This window comes from Mus pahari, chromosome 1 (genome assembly GCF_900095145.1).
Source record: "Mus pahari chromosome 1, PAHARI_EIJ_v1.1, whole genome shotgun sequence".
Lineage (NCBI taxonomy): Eukaryota > Metazoa > Chordata > Mammalia > Rodentia > Muridae > Mus > Mus pahari.
Window position 1 is genome coordinate 91,489,449 of NC_034590.1, and position 18,207 is coordinate 91,507,655.

The 18,207-nt window shown below is 46.4% G+C and overlaps 1 protein-coding gene across 2 annotated transcripts in view; it reads left to right on the top strand.

Annotated features, from left to right (window-relative positions):
• The window catches only part of Scnn1b (sodium channel epithelial 1 beta subunit), a 58,735-nt gene that overhangs the window by 20,201 nt on the left and 20,327 nt on the right, over window positions 1–18,207 (top strand). Inside the window, exon 2 of one of the 2 annotated variants that reach the window (XM_021213545.1) lies at window positions 17,567–17,885. In XM_021213545.1, the coding sequence (XP_021069204.1) occupies window positions 17,575–17,885 (311 nt within the window). In that variant the 5' untranslated portion in view covers window positions 17,567–17,574. Of the gene's footprint in view, window positions 1–17,563; window positions 17,886–18,207 lie in introns of both variants that reach the window. The other variant, XM_029545549.1, reaches the window with a different exon arrangement.

Here is an 18,207-nt window from a genome sequence, read left to right on the forward strand (position 1 = left end):
GAAGAAGAAGAAGAAGAAGAAGAAGAAGAAGAAGAAGAAGAAGAAGAAGAAGAAGAAGAAGAAGAAGAAGAAGAAGAAGAAGAAGAAGAAGAAGAAATGTATGTACGGATCTTATGTTCTTTTGTAAACCTGTTTGACCAAGTAAGAGAAACTTGATCCTAAACAACTGAGTTGCTGGTTAAACCACTCCCCCACCGCCTCACAATTCTAGGAAGACAAGATTAAAAAATAATAATAAAAAAATAAAAAATAAGAGTTTTCTGAGCTTGATGATACATGCCAGAATTCCAGTCAGCACCCAGGAGGCAGAAGGATTGCCATGAGGTTGAGGCTAGACTGGGCTACATAGTGAGTTCCGAAACAGCCTGGGCTATATAGCTAGATTTTTTTTTCTTAAAAACACCACCATTGCTGGGTGTGGTGGAGCACGCCTTTAATCCCAGCACTTGGGAGGCAGAGGCAGGTGGATTTCTGAGTTCAAGGCCAGCCTGGTCTCCAAAGTGAGTTCCAGGACAGCCAGGGCTATACAGAGAAACCCTGTCTCGAAAAACCAAAAAAACCCAAAAACCAAAAAAACAAAACAAAACAAAAAAACACCACCATTAACAACAATTCAACTATATCTCCTGCTGTCCTCCCACTATTCCTCCTAACAATTTTTTAATGAATATTCCTTCAAATCTACAGGGGACCTAAATCCTTGCTGTTTGGCCCACTTATAAAGTGATCCAGGGGACACATACTACCACTGTATATCCCCTGCGGACTTGGTCATTTCTAGATTACCTATCACAACCACTATGATGTAGGCATCTACTGTATTGCTTGGGAAGTGATGGTGAGAATGCTGTACATGTTCAAGACAGACATTACTTAAAAAAAAAAACCTGATCTGAGATTGCTTGACTCCACAGATGATACAAGAAACCAATTGTATTTTTATTTATATTGGAGAGAGAGGGGGAGGGAGAGAGAACCATAACATGCCCATGGCTGTCAGAGGGCAACCTGTGGAAGCCTGTTCTCGCCTCTGTCTTCTCTGAGAAGGTGGCTGTTTCCTCTGTTGTGCTGTATATCCTAGACTAAGTGACCTGAACTTCCAGAGGGCTTCTTTGGTCTCTGTGCCTTCTGTGTGGTGGTGGGGATGCTAGAGCTATGGGCATGAGCCACTACTTTGGCTTTTTGATATGGGTTCTGAGCATTAGGCTGGTATGGGAAGTGTTTTTACTCCTGAGACATCTTGCTGGCCCTACCTGTTTTATAATCTCAATTTTCCAAGTAGAAACGCTGCTGAGATCTCTTTCCCACACTGCTGCAAAACTAAAAATGTGCTTGCTTATTATATTTTCTGTGATATAAACAATATATGTTCACCATGAGAACACTGTAAAATACAGATAGATGTTTTTTAATAAATAAGTGATTTATAAGTCAGGATCTCCTTCTAGGTAATACCATCCCAGATGATCTTTTTCCTATGAACGTAGCTATATATAATCCTACAGGTTGTTTTAATATGGGGATGGGAGGGGGCCGTACTGGCTCTCATCATGTAGCCCAGGCTCGCTTAGAACTCTCTATCAGCCTCCTGAGAACTGGGATTACAAGTATATGTCACCGTGACCAACTCTACAGGTGTGTGTGTGTGTGTGTGTGTGTGTGTGTGTGTGTGTGTGTGTGTGTGTGTGCTTATATGTATAGTGTGCACATGTAGAGACAAGAGGACAACCTTGACTATCATTCCTCTACCTTTTGGGTTAAGATGGAGTCTCTCATTTGCCTGGTACTTTGCCAAGCAGACTTGACTAGCTGGCAAGTTTCTAGAGATCCACCTCCTGTTGCAACATCTCAACGTGGGTGACAAGCACCAGCCTCCATATCTGGCTTTTATTCCAGTTCAGGGATCAAATCCCAGTCCTTACACTTGCAAAGGAAGTGCTTGACCAACTAAGCCACCTTCCCAGGCCCCACAGATTATTTTACACAATAAATAACCACCCTTCCTAATCTCCTCCAGTATTCCTGTGTGTCTGGACCGTGTATAGCATGCCAGGAACTTTATTCCTATAACACACTTAGGTTTCCTCTCCATGAGCATCAACGTTGTTATAGAAAGGCTTGACAGAGAGGATGGGACTGCCATGGGTGTGGTTACTTTTCTAGACCCAGTTGTGGAACTTAATCACCAGGTGCCTAAGGAAATGACAGGTGTTTCCTTGAATGGCCATTCAAGGAAGGGCTAGGACATGGTCCAGTGATGGAGTGCTTCTACAGCATGCTGAAGGCCCCCAGTTGTCTCACAACACCCCCAGAAAACTACAACTTTTCTAAGCTTGATACAGTGGTAGATAACATAATCCTACTTCAGAGTCTGAGGCACATTCCATGTTGGTCCCTGAGGGGCAGGGAAGGTAATGAAAGGGATAAAGATGTAGTTCAGTGGTAAAATACTGTCTAGCATGACACAAGGCCCTGGGTTCAAGCTCCAGCCCTGGTCTGGGCAGGGCAATCAGTGAGTCTTTCTGACAGCTCTGGCCAGCTGAGGTCTTAGAGAAACTTCAGTCTGGGTTGGCTAGGCACGTGTCAGGCAGTTTCTGGAATGGAGGCCCTATGTAATCCTAGGCTGGGTAGTAGAGAAACCTACAAAACAGGTCAGGCTAAGATCCACCAGGCATGACCACTTGGGGGTGGGGACAGCACATCAAGCTGTCAGGCAGCAGGGCTTCTTATCTAATCTGGGGAGTGAAGACCAGAGAAGGCTCCTGAAGATTGTGTCTGCCTGGGAGAGGGTACTGGTGGCTTTCAGGCAGCACACATGGCACTGTTTCTCATCTCCCTCATAATTGTTTATGTTGAGGTGGATTAGAGCACATATATAATTAGTAACATCCAACCTGTGATTTAGTGGATATTGTTGCTTAGGACAAAGCTGAAGTGGGTATTTAAGCAAAACCAGGAGTGAGTCAACTGAAAGAAAGATATTAAGTAAATGACAGTATAATTGGCTCCCAAAGGCAGCTCATGTCATATCATGATGACTGCTCTCAAAGGTGACCTTGTACATGAAGCAGCCAGGGACAGAAAGACAGGAAGATGTCCCACTGGACCACTTGTGTCTGCAGAGATAACCTTACGGAATTCTTCCACTATTCCAAACTCCAAACGTCAGGTGACTGTAGAAATGAGCAGTCGACACAGATGTGCAGCCCAAAGTGGTCTAGTTTTGTGAACACAGAACTCTTGCCTCACAACTTGGGTCAAATGCCTCTGAGCTGGGAGCTGGGCTCTCCCTGCACATACTCTGTCTCTGGCAGGGTTTTGATTGGTTGGTCGGTTGGGTGGGTGGTTGGGTTGGGTTGGGTTGGGGAATTGCTTTGGTTTTGAGATATGGTCAAACATAATTCTTTTGCCTCAGCCTCCTGAGTACTGGAATTGCATACATCTGCTGGCTCCACATCCATTTGAAGTTGGGAATTTTTTTGTTTGTTGGAAGCCACTAAGAAGCTGAGGGTGGCCCTTCTATCTCCACCTCCCAAATGCTGGAGTCACAAGTCTATCCCTCCGTGCCTGTCACTGAGATGAGATATCTCAAGTGGATCTATATATTTAAGATTTTCTGTAGAGTTGGACTGTCACATTGGCCTGTGGGGGGGGGGGGGCGTTCCAAGTCAGCTCCCAACTGTTGATGGTGACATTGGTCTCATAACTTGAGCTCTTGGCTAGAACTGGTAAAAAGTGACTGGGAAAACAGATGGTACATGGTCACCAGAAAGGAGGTCAAAAGATCTGGGGCCCAGGATGTCCTTCATCTGCAGAAAGTGCAGCTTGTCACTCCTGGTCACTTCGCTTGTCATGACTTTCACTGTTGAGCAAAGCAAGCTCCCATTATAATTAATGTCACTCTCTAATAACTCTGCAATTAGGAAGGCAGCAGCCTGGCACTTTTAGCGATAACTAGGGAAGGACACAGTAAGATAGCATGAGAGAAGGAAGTTGTTTTAAAGGGGAGGGAAGGAAGACGAGAAGAGAGAAAGGGGGGAAAGGAAAACAGGAAGGTGGAGAGGGCAAAGGGGTTGGATTTGGGGGGCAGACGTAGGTGTGGTGTTGTGTGTATGGCTTGGGAAGACTTCCCCAACAAAAGCTTAATACATTTAAATTTTTCAGAGCCAATCTGGTCCTTGAATGAAAATTATTTTTAAAAGATTGTGTCAACCTTTGAAATCAGGAAATAGACAGGGGTGACTTTATCCCCTGCCCCTGCAGTGACTGGAGCCTTAGTTCAGAGGGCAATCCCATGCTGACTTGGACCAAGCCCCACATCCTGCCAAACACCGAAATTCTCTCTTGCTCTTCATCCAACATCACTTACCTATGGCAACTACAGACTTATATTTGATTTCTCTAGTTGACACGATGCCAGACATCCACTGAACCTTTGCTCATTTTTAAAATTTGTCTGTTTAGTTTGGGGTTTGTTTCTTTCTTTCTTTTTTTTTTTTTTTTTTTTTTTTTTTTTGAGAAAGGATCCCAGGTAGCTCAGGTTGGTCATTAAATTGTCATATCAATGAGAATGACACAAACTCCTGATCGTCTGGCCTCCACCTGAGTTGTGGGATTTCAGGCACAAGCTGCCACCACATCTGGCACTTGGGTCCACTTTAAACACTGCCCCTTTCTCTCTTTTTTTGTTTTTTGTTTGTTTGTTTGTTTGTTTGTTTGGAAGCCAGTATGGCCTCTCACTTGCCTAGATTCTTGAGAGGATAAAAGCCGGCAAGAACAGATGTGCATAGGATGCTGTGAGCCACATACAGTTCTAAACACCCTTGAATGAAGGCATAATATTGTTTCCATACCTCAGATAAGTGGATGGAGAGGCACAGAGACATCTGCTTTCTGTGTGGTGCCCGAGTAGGGACGTGCATGTGGCAGCCCGAGGTTGACATCAGGAATCATGCCACTTTTCCACCTTATTCAATGATGCAGTCTCTCAGTCAAGCCCAGAGCTCGTGGCGATGGCTCCTCTCCATAGACGGCTTGTTCCAGGGACCTCCTCTTTCTACCTATCTGGGGCTGCCACGCTCACTTGGCATTTCTGGAGGTTCTGGAAATCCGAATCTCAGTCCCCAAGTTTACACAGTCATCTCTGAACCACTGAGCCATCTCCCCAGCCCAAGGAAGACTGTTTTGATTAGATCAGGAGGGAGGTAAAGTGCTAAGGCCCGAGTCATCTGCACAAAGTTCTGGGGTGTTGAGAGAGAAGCATGTGATGGTAGGGGTTCTCTGACCCTCAACATATCGTAACCCACCTTTTACAGGAAGCATACACTGCTCTGCCAGCTGCTCTGGTCTGCCCAGGCTGCTGAAATAGAATGCCAGTGTCGGTGGCATACAAACAGCAGGGGTTTATTACAGTTCTGGAATTTGGAAATGTAAGATCCATGGATGGGCACATCCTGTCTGGGGAGGGTCTGCTCTGTGGTTCCCAGGAGTCTTCTCTCTCTTTCACCTACCATCCTCCTGTGAATGCCTTCCGCAGCACCCCAGGGTAATCAGGGACCGGCTGATCATTCAGTGCCTAGTACGGAATGGTAAGAACAGTATCAACTACCATCCCTGACAGCTACCTGTCAAAGCCACTGTGTGCAAGAGTTCCCGTGAAGCAGCTCACCGGACCCTGACAACCCGGAGGGCCCCCACTTACAGAGTTAAGACCAAAAGAGCCTGTGTTTAGCTCTCAGCCACTGATAAAGTCACGGAGACAATTAACAAAGGAAGAGATTTGTTGGACTTGTTGCTTCAGAGCATTCAGTCCATGGCTGCTTGGCCCTTCTGCTTTCAGCCTGGTATAGCCCAGTATGACAGTGAGGTTTGATGGAGGAGGCCTGCTCAGTGGCCAGGAACAAGGAGAGGAAAGGGGAGGGGCTGGGGTCCTGGTATCTCTTTAATGTGGCCCCAGTGGCCTAACTTTCTTCCAGTGAGCCCCGCCTCCTCAAGGTGCTGCCATTTCCCCATAACACCACAGACTAGAGACTAAGCCTTCAACATGTGGCTTTTGGGGTACATCCAAGATCTAAACCTATTTTTGGTTTTGAGCCTAGCCTTTAATGGCTGAGCCATCTCTCCAGCCCTTAAACCCATTTTTATCATGGGCTGAGCCCTTCTCTAAGGATGCAGAAGAATCACCCATAACTGGGTTCCAATTGTACCATTTGTTTCTGGATAGGGACAGCAGTCATAACGTGGAATGTATCTATGGCATGAATTGAAAATCTCTGATGCCCTCTGATGGCACCTCCCCTGTCATGAAGAATAAAAGGGTGACTCCACCATCACCCCATCACTGGATGGGACCAGAGAGTACCAATGACACCCAGAGGCCATCCCAAATTGTGGACATTGAGCCCAAAGGACATTTCCATGTCATTCATTAATATAGCCATTGCTCCCGTACTTCCAGAGAGAAGAGGGACCTGTCCATGACCTGTCACAGAGGACAGAGCGTGACATCAGCATGCCATTGCCACACATGTTAGCATTCCAGAGCTGGGATGAGTATCAGTTAAAGTGCTCCTGTGCCAGCACTTGCTGGGTTTCTTCCCCATCATAGTACACAGAGAATGAAATGGCAGCAGCACAAGCCACAGTCACTACACAGGGAAGGGTAGGGGCAGGGCTCAGGGCTACACAGCCTGCCTGGAGTGCCCAAGACTCAGGGCATCATACTCTGCACCACAGAAAGACAATAGAGAGAAAGCAAGAGCAGGAACCAAAAGAGGCAATGTACATCGATGGATGAGCACATGCCAGTGGGCTCTCTCTCTCTCTCTCTCTCTCTCTCTCTCTCTCTCTCTCTCTCTCTCTCCCCCCCCCCATCAAATCCATAGCTTCATACATGGCAGGCAAGTACGCTACAACTGACCTCAAACTAGTAATCCACCTCAAAGTAATAATCCTCTTGCCTCTGCTTCTGGAACACTGGGCTACCACTGGCTGTCATGTGAGCACTCTCCCTCTCACTTAACTGTACACTATACATCAGCTCATCTGCAGCCTGCGAGCCTCCCCTCCCAGAAGGCAATGCAAGAAGCCACCTTTGCTACCATTTCCACCTGTAAGTGCTGAGCTTGGCTCTCTAAGAGAACACGGAGACATTGGCACACTGCAGCCTTGGGTGAAGGAGGCCCATGTGTGTGCACAGAGGCAACCGCCCATTGCTACATTTGTTACTTCCCCGACGCCCTGGGAACAGGTGCAAGGTGTCAGGTGTCCTCTGAGCCTGTGGGTGAGCCATGGCTGGTTTCTATTTCCAGAGCTGCTCTGACTCACTGAGACTATGCACACACCCCTCTGTGTTCTCATTGCCTTCTCTGAGAAATGGGCCTAATTATTATCTGGGCCAGCATTCTTGCGAGGATGGCATGCAAACACACAGACACATGAGAAAAATGTCTTGGGGGCATTTGGGCACATCTTGTGTCCTTGGACAGCAGGTGCTTCAGCCAATGAGAGACAATGGAAAGGTGAGCTTCTCTTACCTTAAGCTTCTCCTAACTATGAGGAGTTAAACCCAGAGTCTCGCATGTGCTAAGTGAGTATTCCACCACCGAGCCATACACATGGGCTCTGACTTCTTACATTTTCTATTTTGAGCCATGTTCTCACTAAGTTGCAGGGCCTGCTCTGAAATTTGCTGTGTAGACCTTGGACTCACAGAGATCTGCCTGCCTTTACCTCCCAAGTACAGAGATTAAGAGCATCCTTGCCAAGAGGATTTTGAATAGCTCCCAAAATAACCTATTTTTGAATGGTGGGGGGGGGTCTTGGTGCTTCAAACTTGTTATTTCACACATATACTGTCCACTGAGTGTTCACAGCACCTCTCAGGCTAAGGCTACATTGACTTCAGTGGCAAAAGCCAGTTCAGTTGGTACACTGTTAAACACAGTTCAGTTGTCACACAAACCAGACAGAAATGCTTTGGGGACTCAGCAGACATGGTGGTGACCTATGAATGACAGATGACTCAGAAACCATTGAACTGTTACTTGTAGTATCCAATGTAAAACATTTACAGAAAATCCTCCTACTAAGGGTCCTTTTGTATTTGCTGCAAGCACATAGGTATGACACGGTGTCCTAGTGTGACTCTGAGATGCCCCACAGGTTCACACTCTGAAGCTGAGAACACTTGCCCCCCACCGCTGCTGGTGATGCTACTGGGGAGGATGGAACCCTGATGGGGTGGTACCTTGTAGTCCAAGCCACTCACCACAGTGGGTTCCAGCTGGTTACCCCACCCCAGCTTTCCACCCTGCTCTTTGGTCCACTGTGATGGGAGAAACTGAGCTGCACACTCCAGCTACATCACTCCCATGATGCTGTGGACTGGATATAGTGGACCACTGTGATGGACTGGAGCCCTCTGAAACTGTAAGCTCAAATAAATCTTTCCTCCCTGAAGGTGCAGCTGTTGAGTAGCTGAACCACAAAGTAGGGTGATGGCAACATTTTTCTATAAAGGGTCAAGTCATTAATATCTTGAGTTTTATGATCTATATACACCTCTATCTTTTCCTGGTAAGACTGTAAAATTAGCAGAGCATTGTGGTGCATGCCTTTAAATCCCAGCACTGAGAGGCAGAGGCAGGTGGATCTCTGTGAGTTCCAGGTGCAGTACATAGTGAAACCTTGCCAGAAAAAAAAAATTCAAGTGCATGGTCACGGTCACCTTCTACATGGGTCTCGGGATCCAAACTCCAGTCCTTAACCCCAGCACTTACAGGTGCAGAAATATGTAGGAAGGCCCTGGTGACCAGCCTAAACCAAAACAGCAAGCTTTGGGTTCAATGAAAGACCACGTCTCAAAAAAATATTGTGGAAACAGGCCATGAAATACACCTTGAGCTGTAATTCACAGGTTCTTGCTGTAAATGGGGGGTTTGTAGCATGTCCTAGATTTCAGGGCCCAGTTTATCCATTGCATTTATTTACTAATGGCTTTGCTGACTTACTCACCCCTCCCATTCTTGAAGTCCTCCTGAACCCATGGAATTTTAATACACAATGTGTCTCCATTCATTCCAAACCTTGTCTCCCAGCATTGTAAAGATACTAAAAGTGCCCCACTGTTGGCAGTGACAAACATTCCCAGGCATCCTTCTGACCGACTCCAACAGACTTTGATCTTTCTTTCTAGTGTGATGGTAGCTCACAGTTACTTTGTATTTCCTACAACAGAACCAGTGTCAATTGTGTGTCTAGGAAGCCCTGGTTGCTTCAGTTGGCTGTGGTACACAGACACTAAGGTGCAGGTGCTGGGATGCATATAACACTTGAGGAATCAGAGTGATGCCCAGAGATCCTGATGGCTCCCTTCAAACTCTCCTTTATGCCAAGTGTGGTGCTGCACACCTGTGACCACCGCACTCAGCTGGCTGCAGTGGAAAGATCCCATGAGTCCTGGTGTCCCAGAACCACCTGGGGAGCAGAGTGAGACTTCACCTGTTACAAACACAGCCTTGCCTTCAGCTTCTCTTGCCTAGACCAGTCAACCCCACCCCTGGCCCTGAGATCGCCTGGTCTTTAAGAACAAAGCCTCAGTCATGTCCTGTGGCTCCCCAGCAAAGACACAAGCATGGAAACTTTCTCAATAACCAGAATTAAACCTGTGCTCAGGTTGTCAGTTAAGGATCAAACCCAAGCCTCTTATACTTAGTTTCTCAGTTTATCTGAAGTTTCCCTACAAAAATAAATACAGGGGGATTTACATGGAAGAATTTCTGAAATTTACAGTGGTCACAGTCAGTCAGCATAAGGATAGCAGCTGGAAAGGAAGCTGAGTCATGTGGGCTGGGTATAAAACATCCGCAGATGGGACGAGTTAGGGAAAATGGGGACACTTATAGCAGCTGCTGCCTTTCTGGCTTTTCTTTTCAAAGTTAAAAAAACTAGATTTTTTTTTTATTTAATGTAGAATCTCATACATGTGAAATAACAATGGACATTTTGTCCAAAGTTTACTGAGCTATAGTTTACATGCAATAAAAATACAGTCTTTATAGGGCTAGAGAGATGGCTCCAGGGCTAGGAGCCCTTGCTGTTCCTCTAGAGGACCTAGGCTCGATTCCCAGAACCCACATGGCAGCTTACAACTTTCAGCAAATCCACTTCTGGAGGATCTGACATCTATATTCATGCAGACATTCATACACACATGTAGGTGGTTTTTTCTAATTTTTAAAAAGTAGTCTTTATAAATACATAGATTCATGCATCCAAATTAGTCACCATCTCAGGGTCAATCTAAACATGTCCATCATCTCCAGAAGATTCTTCGGTGACGCTTTCTAGCCAGCCCTCTCCTCTCGAAGACACAGTAGCCTCCAGTCTGCCCTCAGCTTGGCCAGGGCTTTCTGAGAGGGGATTTTACAAGGCGTTCTCTTTCGTGACTGGCTTGTTTTACTCAGCATAGTGACTGTGCATAACCATCCACGTTGTAATGTGTATTAATCACTGATTCCTGGCTATCGCTGTAAATTATCCACTGTGGATATTCCAAATTTTCTTTTATGGATAGATGGAAATTGGAATAGTTTCCTCCTTGAGAACATGGTGACTAAGGCTGCTATGAAGAGGCACGGATGCTTTTGTGTATGCACACACTGTAGGTTCGCTCAGATAAATAAAATTAGAGTTGCTGAATCACGTAAGATGCCATTCAACTTCATTTCTTTAGGGAATTATTTATTTGAAGTTTTATCTTTTTGTTTTGGGGCATCGTGTTTTGTATGTGGGGTCACCATGTGGGTTCAAGGGATTAAACTCAGGTTTTCAGGTTTCACAACAGTCACCTTTACCCAATGAACCATCTCCCCAGCCATTTAAATGCACATCTCTCTGCTAGCTAGATTTATGTCAACTTGAAACAACATGGAGTCCTCTAAGAGGAAAGAACCCTAATTATGAAAATGCCTCCAGCCAGGCACAGTGGTGCACACCTTTAATCCCAGCACTCAGGAGGCAGGGGCAAGCAGACCTCTGTGAGTTCTAAGCCAGACTGCCTACATAGTGATTTTCAGGACACCCAGAGCTACACATTGAGACTCTGTCAAAAAAAAAAAAAAGTCTCCGTAAGATCTGGCTGGCTGTAGCTGTAGGCAAGCCTATATATAGGGCTTCTTAACTAGTGATTGACATGGGAGGGACAGCCCATTGTGGATGTGGTCATCCCTGAGCTGGTGGTCCTGGGTTCTATAAGAAAGCAAGCTGAGCAAGCCATGGGGAGCAAGCCAGTAAGCAGCACCCCTCCATGCTGCATCCCTCCATGGCCTCCATGGCCTCTGCATCAGCTCCTGCCTCCAGGTTCCTGCCCAGCTTGCTTTTGGTCATTGCATCCCACCACAGCAATAGAAAGACAGTCTCCAACTGTTTTCCAAAGTCATCCCACCACAGCTTCTACCTTGCATGGTGTTTCACAGCCTCACCAGCCCAGAGCTGTTGGCCTTCCTGTGGCTGGGAAGTGGTTTCCTGTTGTGTCTTGATTTGTTTTTCCCAGTGATTAAAGAAGTTCATAATCTTTTTTATTTGTTTGTTTGTTTGTTTTTTGGTTTTTCGAGACAGGGTTTCCTCTGTGTAGCCCTGGCTGTCCTGGAACTCACTCTCTAGACCAAGCTGGCCTCGAACTCAGAAATCTGCCTGCCTCTGCCTCCCAAGTGCTGGGATTAAAGGCGTGCACCACCATGCTTGGCCATAATCTTTTTCTATGATGTAGTTTTTTAATCTTTTGACAGTTATGCTTTCTCCGCGCACTCGTGTGTGTGAGTGTGAGTGTGTGTGTGCATGTGTGTGTGTCTACTATACCCTACTGTGCATTATGCCTCTTTGTGGTCACCCATGAGGAGGTCAGATGAGGATGTCAGATGTCCCTATCACTCCTCTCCTTATTCCCCTGAGACAGTGTCTAACTCTGGAGCTAAGGCTGACAGCCAGCAAGCGCCATCAAACATCTTGTCTCTGCCTTCACAATAGTGGGGTTAAAGGCACAATGTGTGGTCACATCAAGCTTTTTACACAGGTTCTGGGAATTCAGACTGAGGTCCTCAAGTGAAGCAAGTGCTCTTATGCATTGAATCATGGCCAGCCTCCTTTTCCCATTGTATTTTTAACTTGATTGATTGATTGATTGATTGATCGATCGATGAATTTACTTATTGGTTTTTTGAGGCAGGATCTCTCTGTGTAGCCCTGGCTGTTCTGGAACTCATTCTGTAGACCACATTGGCCTCTAACTCAGAGATCTGCCTGCCTCTACCTCTGAGTGCTGGGATTAAAGGTGTGTGCTACTTTTTCCCATTTACATCTGAGGCCACAGGTTCAATCCCCAGGACCACCAGAAAACAAAGAGAGTTGGCTCTGAGGATGGATTTAATTCATTCAAATGATAAAATGGAGCTGGCAGTGTTTAGTTGTGGTAGGTTAGTGGTACTAACTTCATATCGGTGAATTTGGTGTTTTACTAATTTTAGATGTTAGTTGATAGACAGTCACATGCATTTTATCAGGGAGTGCATGAGATTTTCATCCATGAATGCAACAGGTAATGATTAGATCAGGGCAACTGGTACGTCTGTCACCTTAAACACTTACCGTATCTTTCTGCTGTAACAGTGACAATTCCCTCCACCTATTCTTGATATTCCATTAGTTACCAACCAGTAAGCCATTGCAGGACAGAGAGTGAAAGTCATTCCTCCTGGTCCTGTTAACAGTCCCTCCTTTTCACTCTCTCCCTCGTCAGTCACTGCCCTTCCCAGCCACTGTCCTTTGTCTGCATGCATGGTTGTGCACCACACGCATGCAGTGCCCATGGGGAGCCAGAAGAGGGCATCGTATTCCTTGAAACTGGGGTTACAGGTGCTTATGAGCCACCACGTGGGTGCTGGAAACCAAAACCAGGTCTTCTGCGAAGCAGCAAGCACTGGGCTGGAGAGCCAGCCCAGTTTACACTCTTTTTATGGATGAATAATGTGCCCATTGCTTTTTCTTTATTGGTTGGAAATTTTTATTCACTTATTTACGTTTTGCTTAGTTGTGTTTGTTAGTTTTGTCATGAGGTTCCGTCTTACTGTGTTAGCCTTGGATTTGCCATCTTTCTGCCTTAGCCTCTCAAATCCAGGGACTACACGTGTTCACCACCATGGCGGCTACCACGTTTTCTTTATCTGTTCACCTGTGGTTGGTTATCTGAGCTGACTCCATGCTCTATAGCTTACGTTCTGATTCATGAGGGTCTCTATTTGTCTGTCACTCGAGTTCTTTTTCAGACATGGATGTCACACGTGTCTTCTCCACTCTCTTGTCCCTTCATTTTCTCAACAGGTTCCATTTTCAGGGGACAGACTGTAGTGCCGAGGGCGCTAACACTCGGCGGGTGGTATGGTATTAAGCTTCCTCTTCAACCATTGACTGGTTGGTTTACTGATGGTTGGAGATAGGCTCTTACTAAGTTTCCCAGGCTAGTCCTGAGCTATGTAGCTCAGTCTTGCCCCAAGCCTAAGAGCTTACTCCTTCAGCCTCCTGAGTAGCTGAGATTACAGATGTGACCCAGCACACCTGCTTCAGCAATGTCTTTTAAAAATTAAAGATCTGGGCTGGTGAGATGGCTCAGTGGGTAAGAGCACCCGACTGCTCTTCTGAAGGTCCAGAGTTCAAATCCCAGCAACCACATGGTGGCTCATAACCATCTGTAACAAGATCTGACTCCCTCTTCTGGAGTGTCTGAAGACAGCTACAGTGTACTTACATATAATAAATAAGTAAATCTTTTTAAAAAAATAAAAAAGCAAAGACCTGGGGGTGGAGGTGGGGTGGGGAGGCAGGGTGTGCTCAGTTGCTAGGGGACTTGCTGAGCCAGAACCAGAGTTCAACCCCAAGAACCCACAGATAGATAGATAGATAGATAGATAGATAGATAGATAGATAGATAGATAGATAGATAGATAAAAATAACAGGTGTGGTGGCTCACACTTGTAATCCCAGCATCAGGAAGCAGAGACTGAAGGTGCCTAGAGCCTGAGAGGCCAGCCAGTCTTGTTTCCTCAGAGAGTTCTAGGTCGGGGGAGAGCCTCTTTCAAAGAAATAGGTACCCAAGGTTGCCCTCAGGCCTACATGCACGCACACACACACACACACACACACACACACACACACACACACAATTAGTAAATCAATAAATAACAAATAAATGTGACTTAAAAAATAAAAATAAATCCAGTGGCAGTGTATTGTCTGCACACCTGACAACAACAACAACAACAATAATAATAGAGTTGATGATGATAATGATGATGGTGATGATGGTAGTGGTGGTGGTGGTGGTGATGATGATGGTGATGATGATGGGTGAGGGAGGATTCAGCTCAGTGACAAAACACTTGCCTAGCATGTCCTGAGTTTGATCTCCAGATCCATAAAAATTATATTAATTAAACACAAGTTAAAAGTCAGGTATAGTGGCATACATCTGGAATCCCAGGACTACAGGTGGTCGAAGCAGAGGGATCAGGAGTTCAAGGCTATCTTCAGGTACATCAGGAATTCAAGGCCAGCATGAACTACAAGGTTCTGTCTCAGAACACAAACAAGCAAACCCAGTGAAAACACAAATGTTGCTTATCGTAACTGGATGCTGTATCTGACTGTATTCTAAGCCCAAGGCCCCACTGTTGCGCTAGGAGATAATCCAGGGTCAGAGAACTGTACAGAGCCTGGATTCTCCATTGACTGAGCCAGAAGAATTAAATGAGAATGGAAAAGGTCAGGACCCAAGAGATCCCCTTTGTTTATTTCTGCCACAACTCACTGTAACCTAATGTGCTGGTTTTTGTGAGGCCTTGGGGTTCTGGAGTGTTCCAGACAGAACCCCCTCATTCTCTGTGCACTTACCAGTCATAAGAATAATGTGTGGAAGGAGCTGATGTCTGAAGCAGCTGCCAGTGTCGGGAAACACTCAGGTGCTGACGCTTACAGTGGCTACTGTAACTGTTAGAAGAGCAGAGGACTGGTGGGCTGTGGAACACTGAGGCTGGAGGAATGTTTGAACACTCACCTTATAGCTATGATGGCTTGGGAGGCCATGGAATTTGATTCCCACAGAGAATGAAGGTCATAGAGCTAGTAAGGTCCCTAGTGCTCTGGTCCCTTCCTGTCACAGAAGGAAAGACGAGAGTGCCACTGTATGCAGACTGGGCGTGACCACACTCAGACAGTGCAGACAGGGACACCTGGCTTGTTATATTTGACTGTTCTGTGAAGAGCTGGGTGCAATGCTGGGCGTTGTTAAAGATTCAGAAGCTGACGCCTTCCCCCCTCCCCCAAGGTGTTTGACCTGTTAAGAGAGGAGCCTTCGGCGTGAGTAACTATAACACAGGGTAAAGAGAGATGAACTCCTTCTGTTAGCCTTCCATCAGTTGTAAATGACAATTCCCATTATGGGTCAGCAGGTACCACCGTGTCCCCACACAGCATCCCCAGCAGGAAGTGGCCCTGACAGCAAAGTGAATGTCATTGCAGCTTCAAGGAAGAGAAAGCCTCTGCTGCTGACCTTGAAGGTGGACTAAGCAGGGACAGGAGGAGCCAAGGGCTTGGGGGGACTTACGTCAGGTGTAATAGGGCGGTGCTCACATGCTCTGCATGAGCCCTGCCTCCTGTGTCTCTGGGAGACAGATCTAGAAAGGTCTGAGAGTCTCCCCTGACCCACAGCTGCCACCCGATGCTCTAAGCCCACCCACCCCCATTCCAACCTGACCTATGGAGCTGCTGGAGTATTCTCTCCACATCCAAGACTTAATGCCCCCCCCCAACCACGTGCACATCCAGCATTGAGTTTGTCCCTCTGGACCCAGTGACTAGCAAAATGGACAAGCTTCCTCTACCCCCCTGGAATTCCCAACCTACAGGCAAGTTACATACGTAAACTGGGGGTGACAATCAGATCTGGGAGTTTTGTTTTTTGAGACAGGGTCTCATGTAGTCAGGCTGGCTTTGCACTCACTATGAGCTGGGAATGGCCTTGATCCTTCTGCTGGGGTTGCAGCATGCATCGTAGGTGTGCATCACACACTTGGCCTGTGTGCTGCTGGGTCCCAAACCCGGGGCAAGAACTCCATCAACTGAGCTACATCCCAGCCTAATTCTTTTCTTTTATTATTTTCATCTTTTGTAGTGTTGGGGATGAGAGCTCAGGATCTCAATTTATATTCATTCATACCCATATTCTCTTCTTTTCTTCTTCTTCTTTTCCTCTTCTCTTCTTTTCCTCTTTCTTCTTTTCTTCTCTTCCTCTTCCTCCTTCTTCTTTTTCTTTTCTTCTTCTCAGTCCCATCCCCTCTTTCTGGCTATGGAACCCAAAGCCTCCCACAGGCTAGACAAGTGCTCCACCATTGCCCTAGACCCCAAACCCTTGCTTTTTATGAAACAGGGTCTCACTCTGTAACCCAAGGGATCCTGGAACTCATGGCAAACCACCTGCCTCAGCTCCCAAATGATGAGATACAAACAGGCACCACCATGCCTACTCAGAGACCTCATTTTTAGCCATTGCCTCTTGTGCCTCTAGGATCTCAGGGTGCAGAGTCCCAGCCTTTGTGCTGGTCCCATTCGGAAGGTCAGCATTTCTGCTTGGTTATTTTATCATGCACCAGTCCACTGTGGCGAGTCAGAATGCCACCAGCACCTGCCGCACTTAGGGGGGTCAAGCTCTGGACTTGGCACTTTAAAAAAAAAAAAAACAAAAAACTTCTAGGCAATTCCATAAATTAGCTGTGACAGGGCCTGAGGTGAAAGTCAGTGACAGAGCACTTGTCTAGCATGCATAGGGCTCCAAATTCAGCTCCTCTGAAAGGAGGGTGTGGGGACTGGAGAGAGCTCAGCAGGTAAAGCACTTCCTCCTGAACCTGATGACATCAGTTCAGTCTCAGACTCACATGGTGGAAGGAGAGGATGGAGTCCTGAAAGTTGTCCATATGTCCATATGTGTGCATGCACTGACACACTCAGGCACATGATAGATAGATAGATAGATAGATAGATAGATAGATAGATAGATAGATAGATAGATAGATGATACGCAAGCTTTTTAAAAAAATAATCATTTTTTTTAATGAAGTGAGAGAATTAGGTATGTCAACATTTTATACGAGGAAAACCTGGGCTGAGAAATTTAGTAACTGGCCCATTATGCTGGGCGTTCTCTGGGGTCAAAAACTTCGGTCACTGCCTGTAATCCCAAAGCAGGGGTTGGGGGAGGGGAGGAGAGAGAGAGAGAGAGAGAGAGAGAGAGAGAGAGAGAGAGAGAGAGAGCTTGTTTGATTTGCTCATCGTTGAACCCAGCGACACTAGTTCAATCACGCTATAGTCACTCACTAAGTGCTTTTCTGTTGAATGAATAGATGGATAGTCAGGTGGAAAGTAGGCTGAGACAGGCAAAGGTCTGACCTATGTGACCATCCTCCAAGCTTGTGACCTCCTCGACAGGGTCCTGTCTGATGGTGTCCCGTGTCCCAGCAGGTGCCACCATGCCAGTGAAGAAGTACCTGCTGAAGTGCCTGCACCGGCTGCAGAAGGGCCCAGGTTATACCTACAAGGAGCTGCTAGTGTGGTACTGCAATAACACCAACACCCACGGCCCCAAACGCATCATCTGCGAGGGACCCAAGAAGAAGGCCATGTGGTTCCTGCTCACGCTGCTCTTCGCCTGCCTGGTGTGCTGGCAGTGGGGAGTCTTCATCCAGACCTACCTGAGCTGGGAGGTCAGCGTCTCCCTCTCCATGGGCTTCAAGACCATGAACTTCCCAGCGGTCACCGTCTGCAATTCCAGCCCCTTCCAGTAGGTGGTCCCCGGAACAAAGCTGGCTCTTCTCTCCCCTCTTTTCCGCCGCCCTTTCTCCCCACAGTCCTGTTCTGTTCCTTCTTTTTTCTTCCCTTCCTTTCTTTCCCTTTTTGCTTTCATCCATTGCAACATGTAAGAATTTAAAAGACCCAGGCTTCCTGGATTTAAAGAAAGTTGCAATATGGCTACATCTATATAGCTTTAAATGGAGGAGAGGTCAGCCTCTGGTCTGCCTCCGCACTGTCCATCTTCTTTTTAAAATATTGTATTTAATAACCATATATTATATCCCTGTGTATAATGCATTTGGATAAAATCC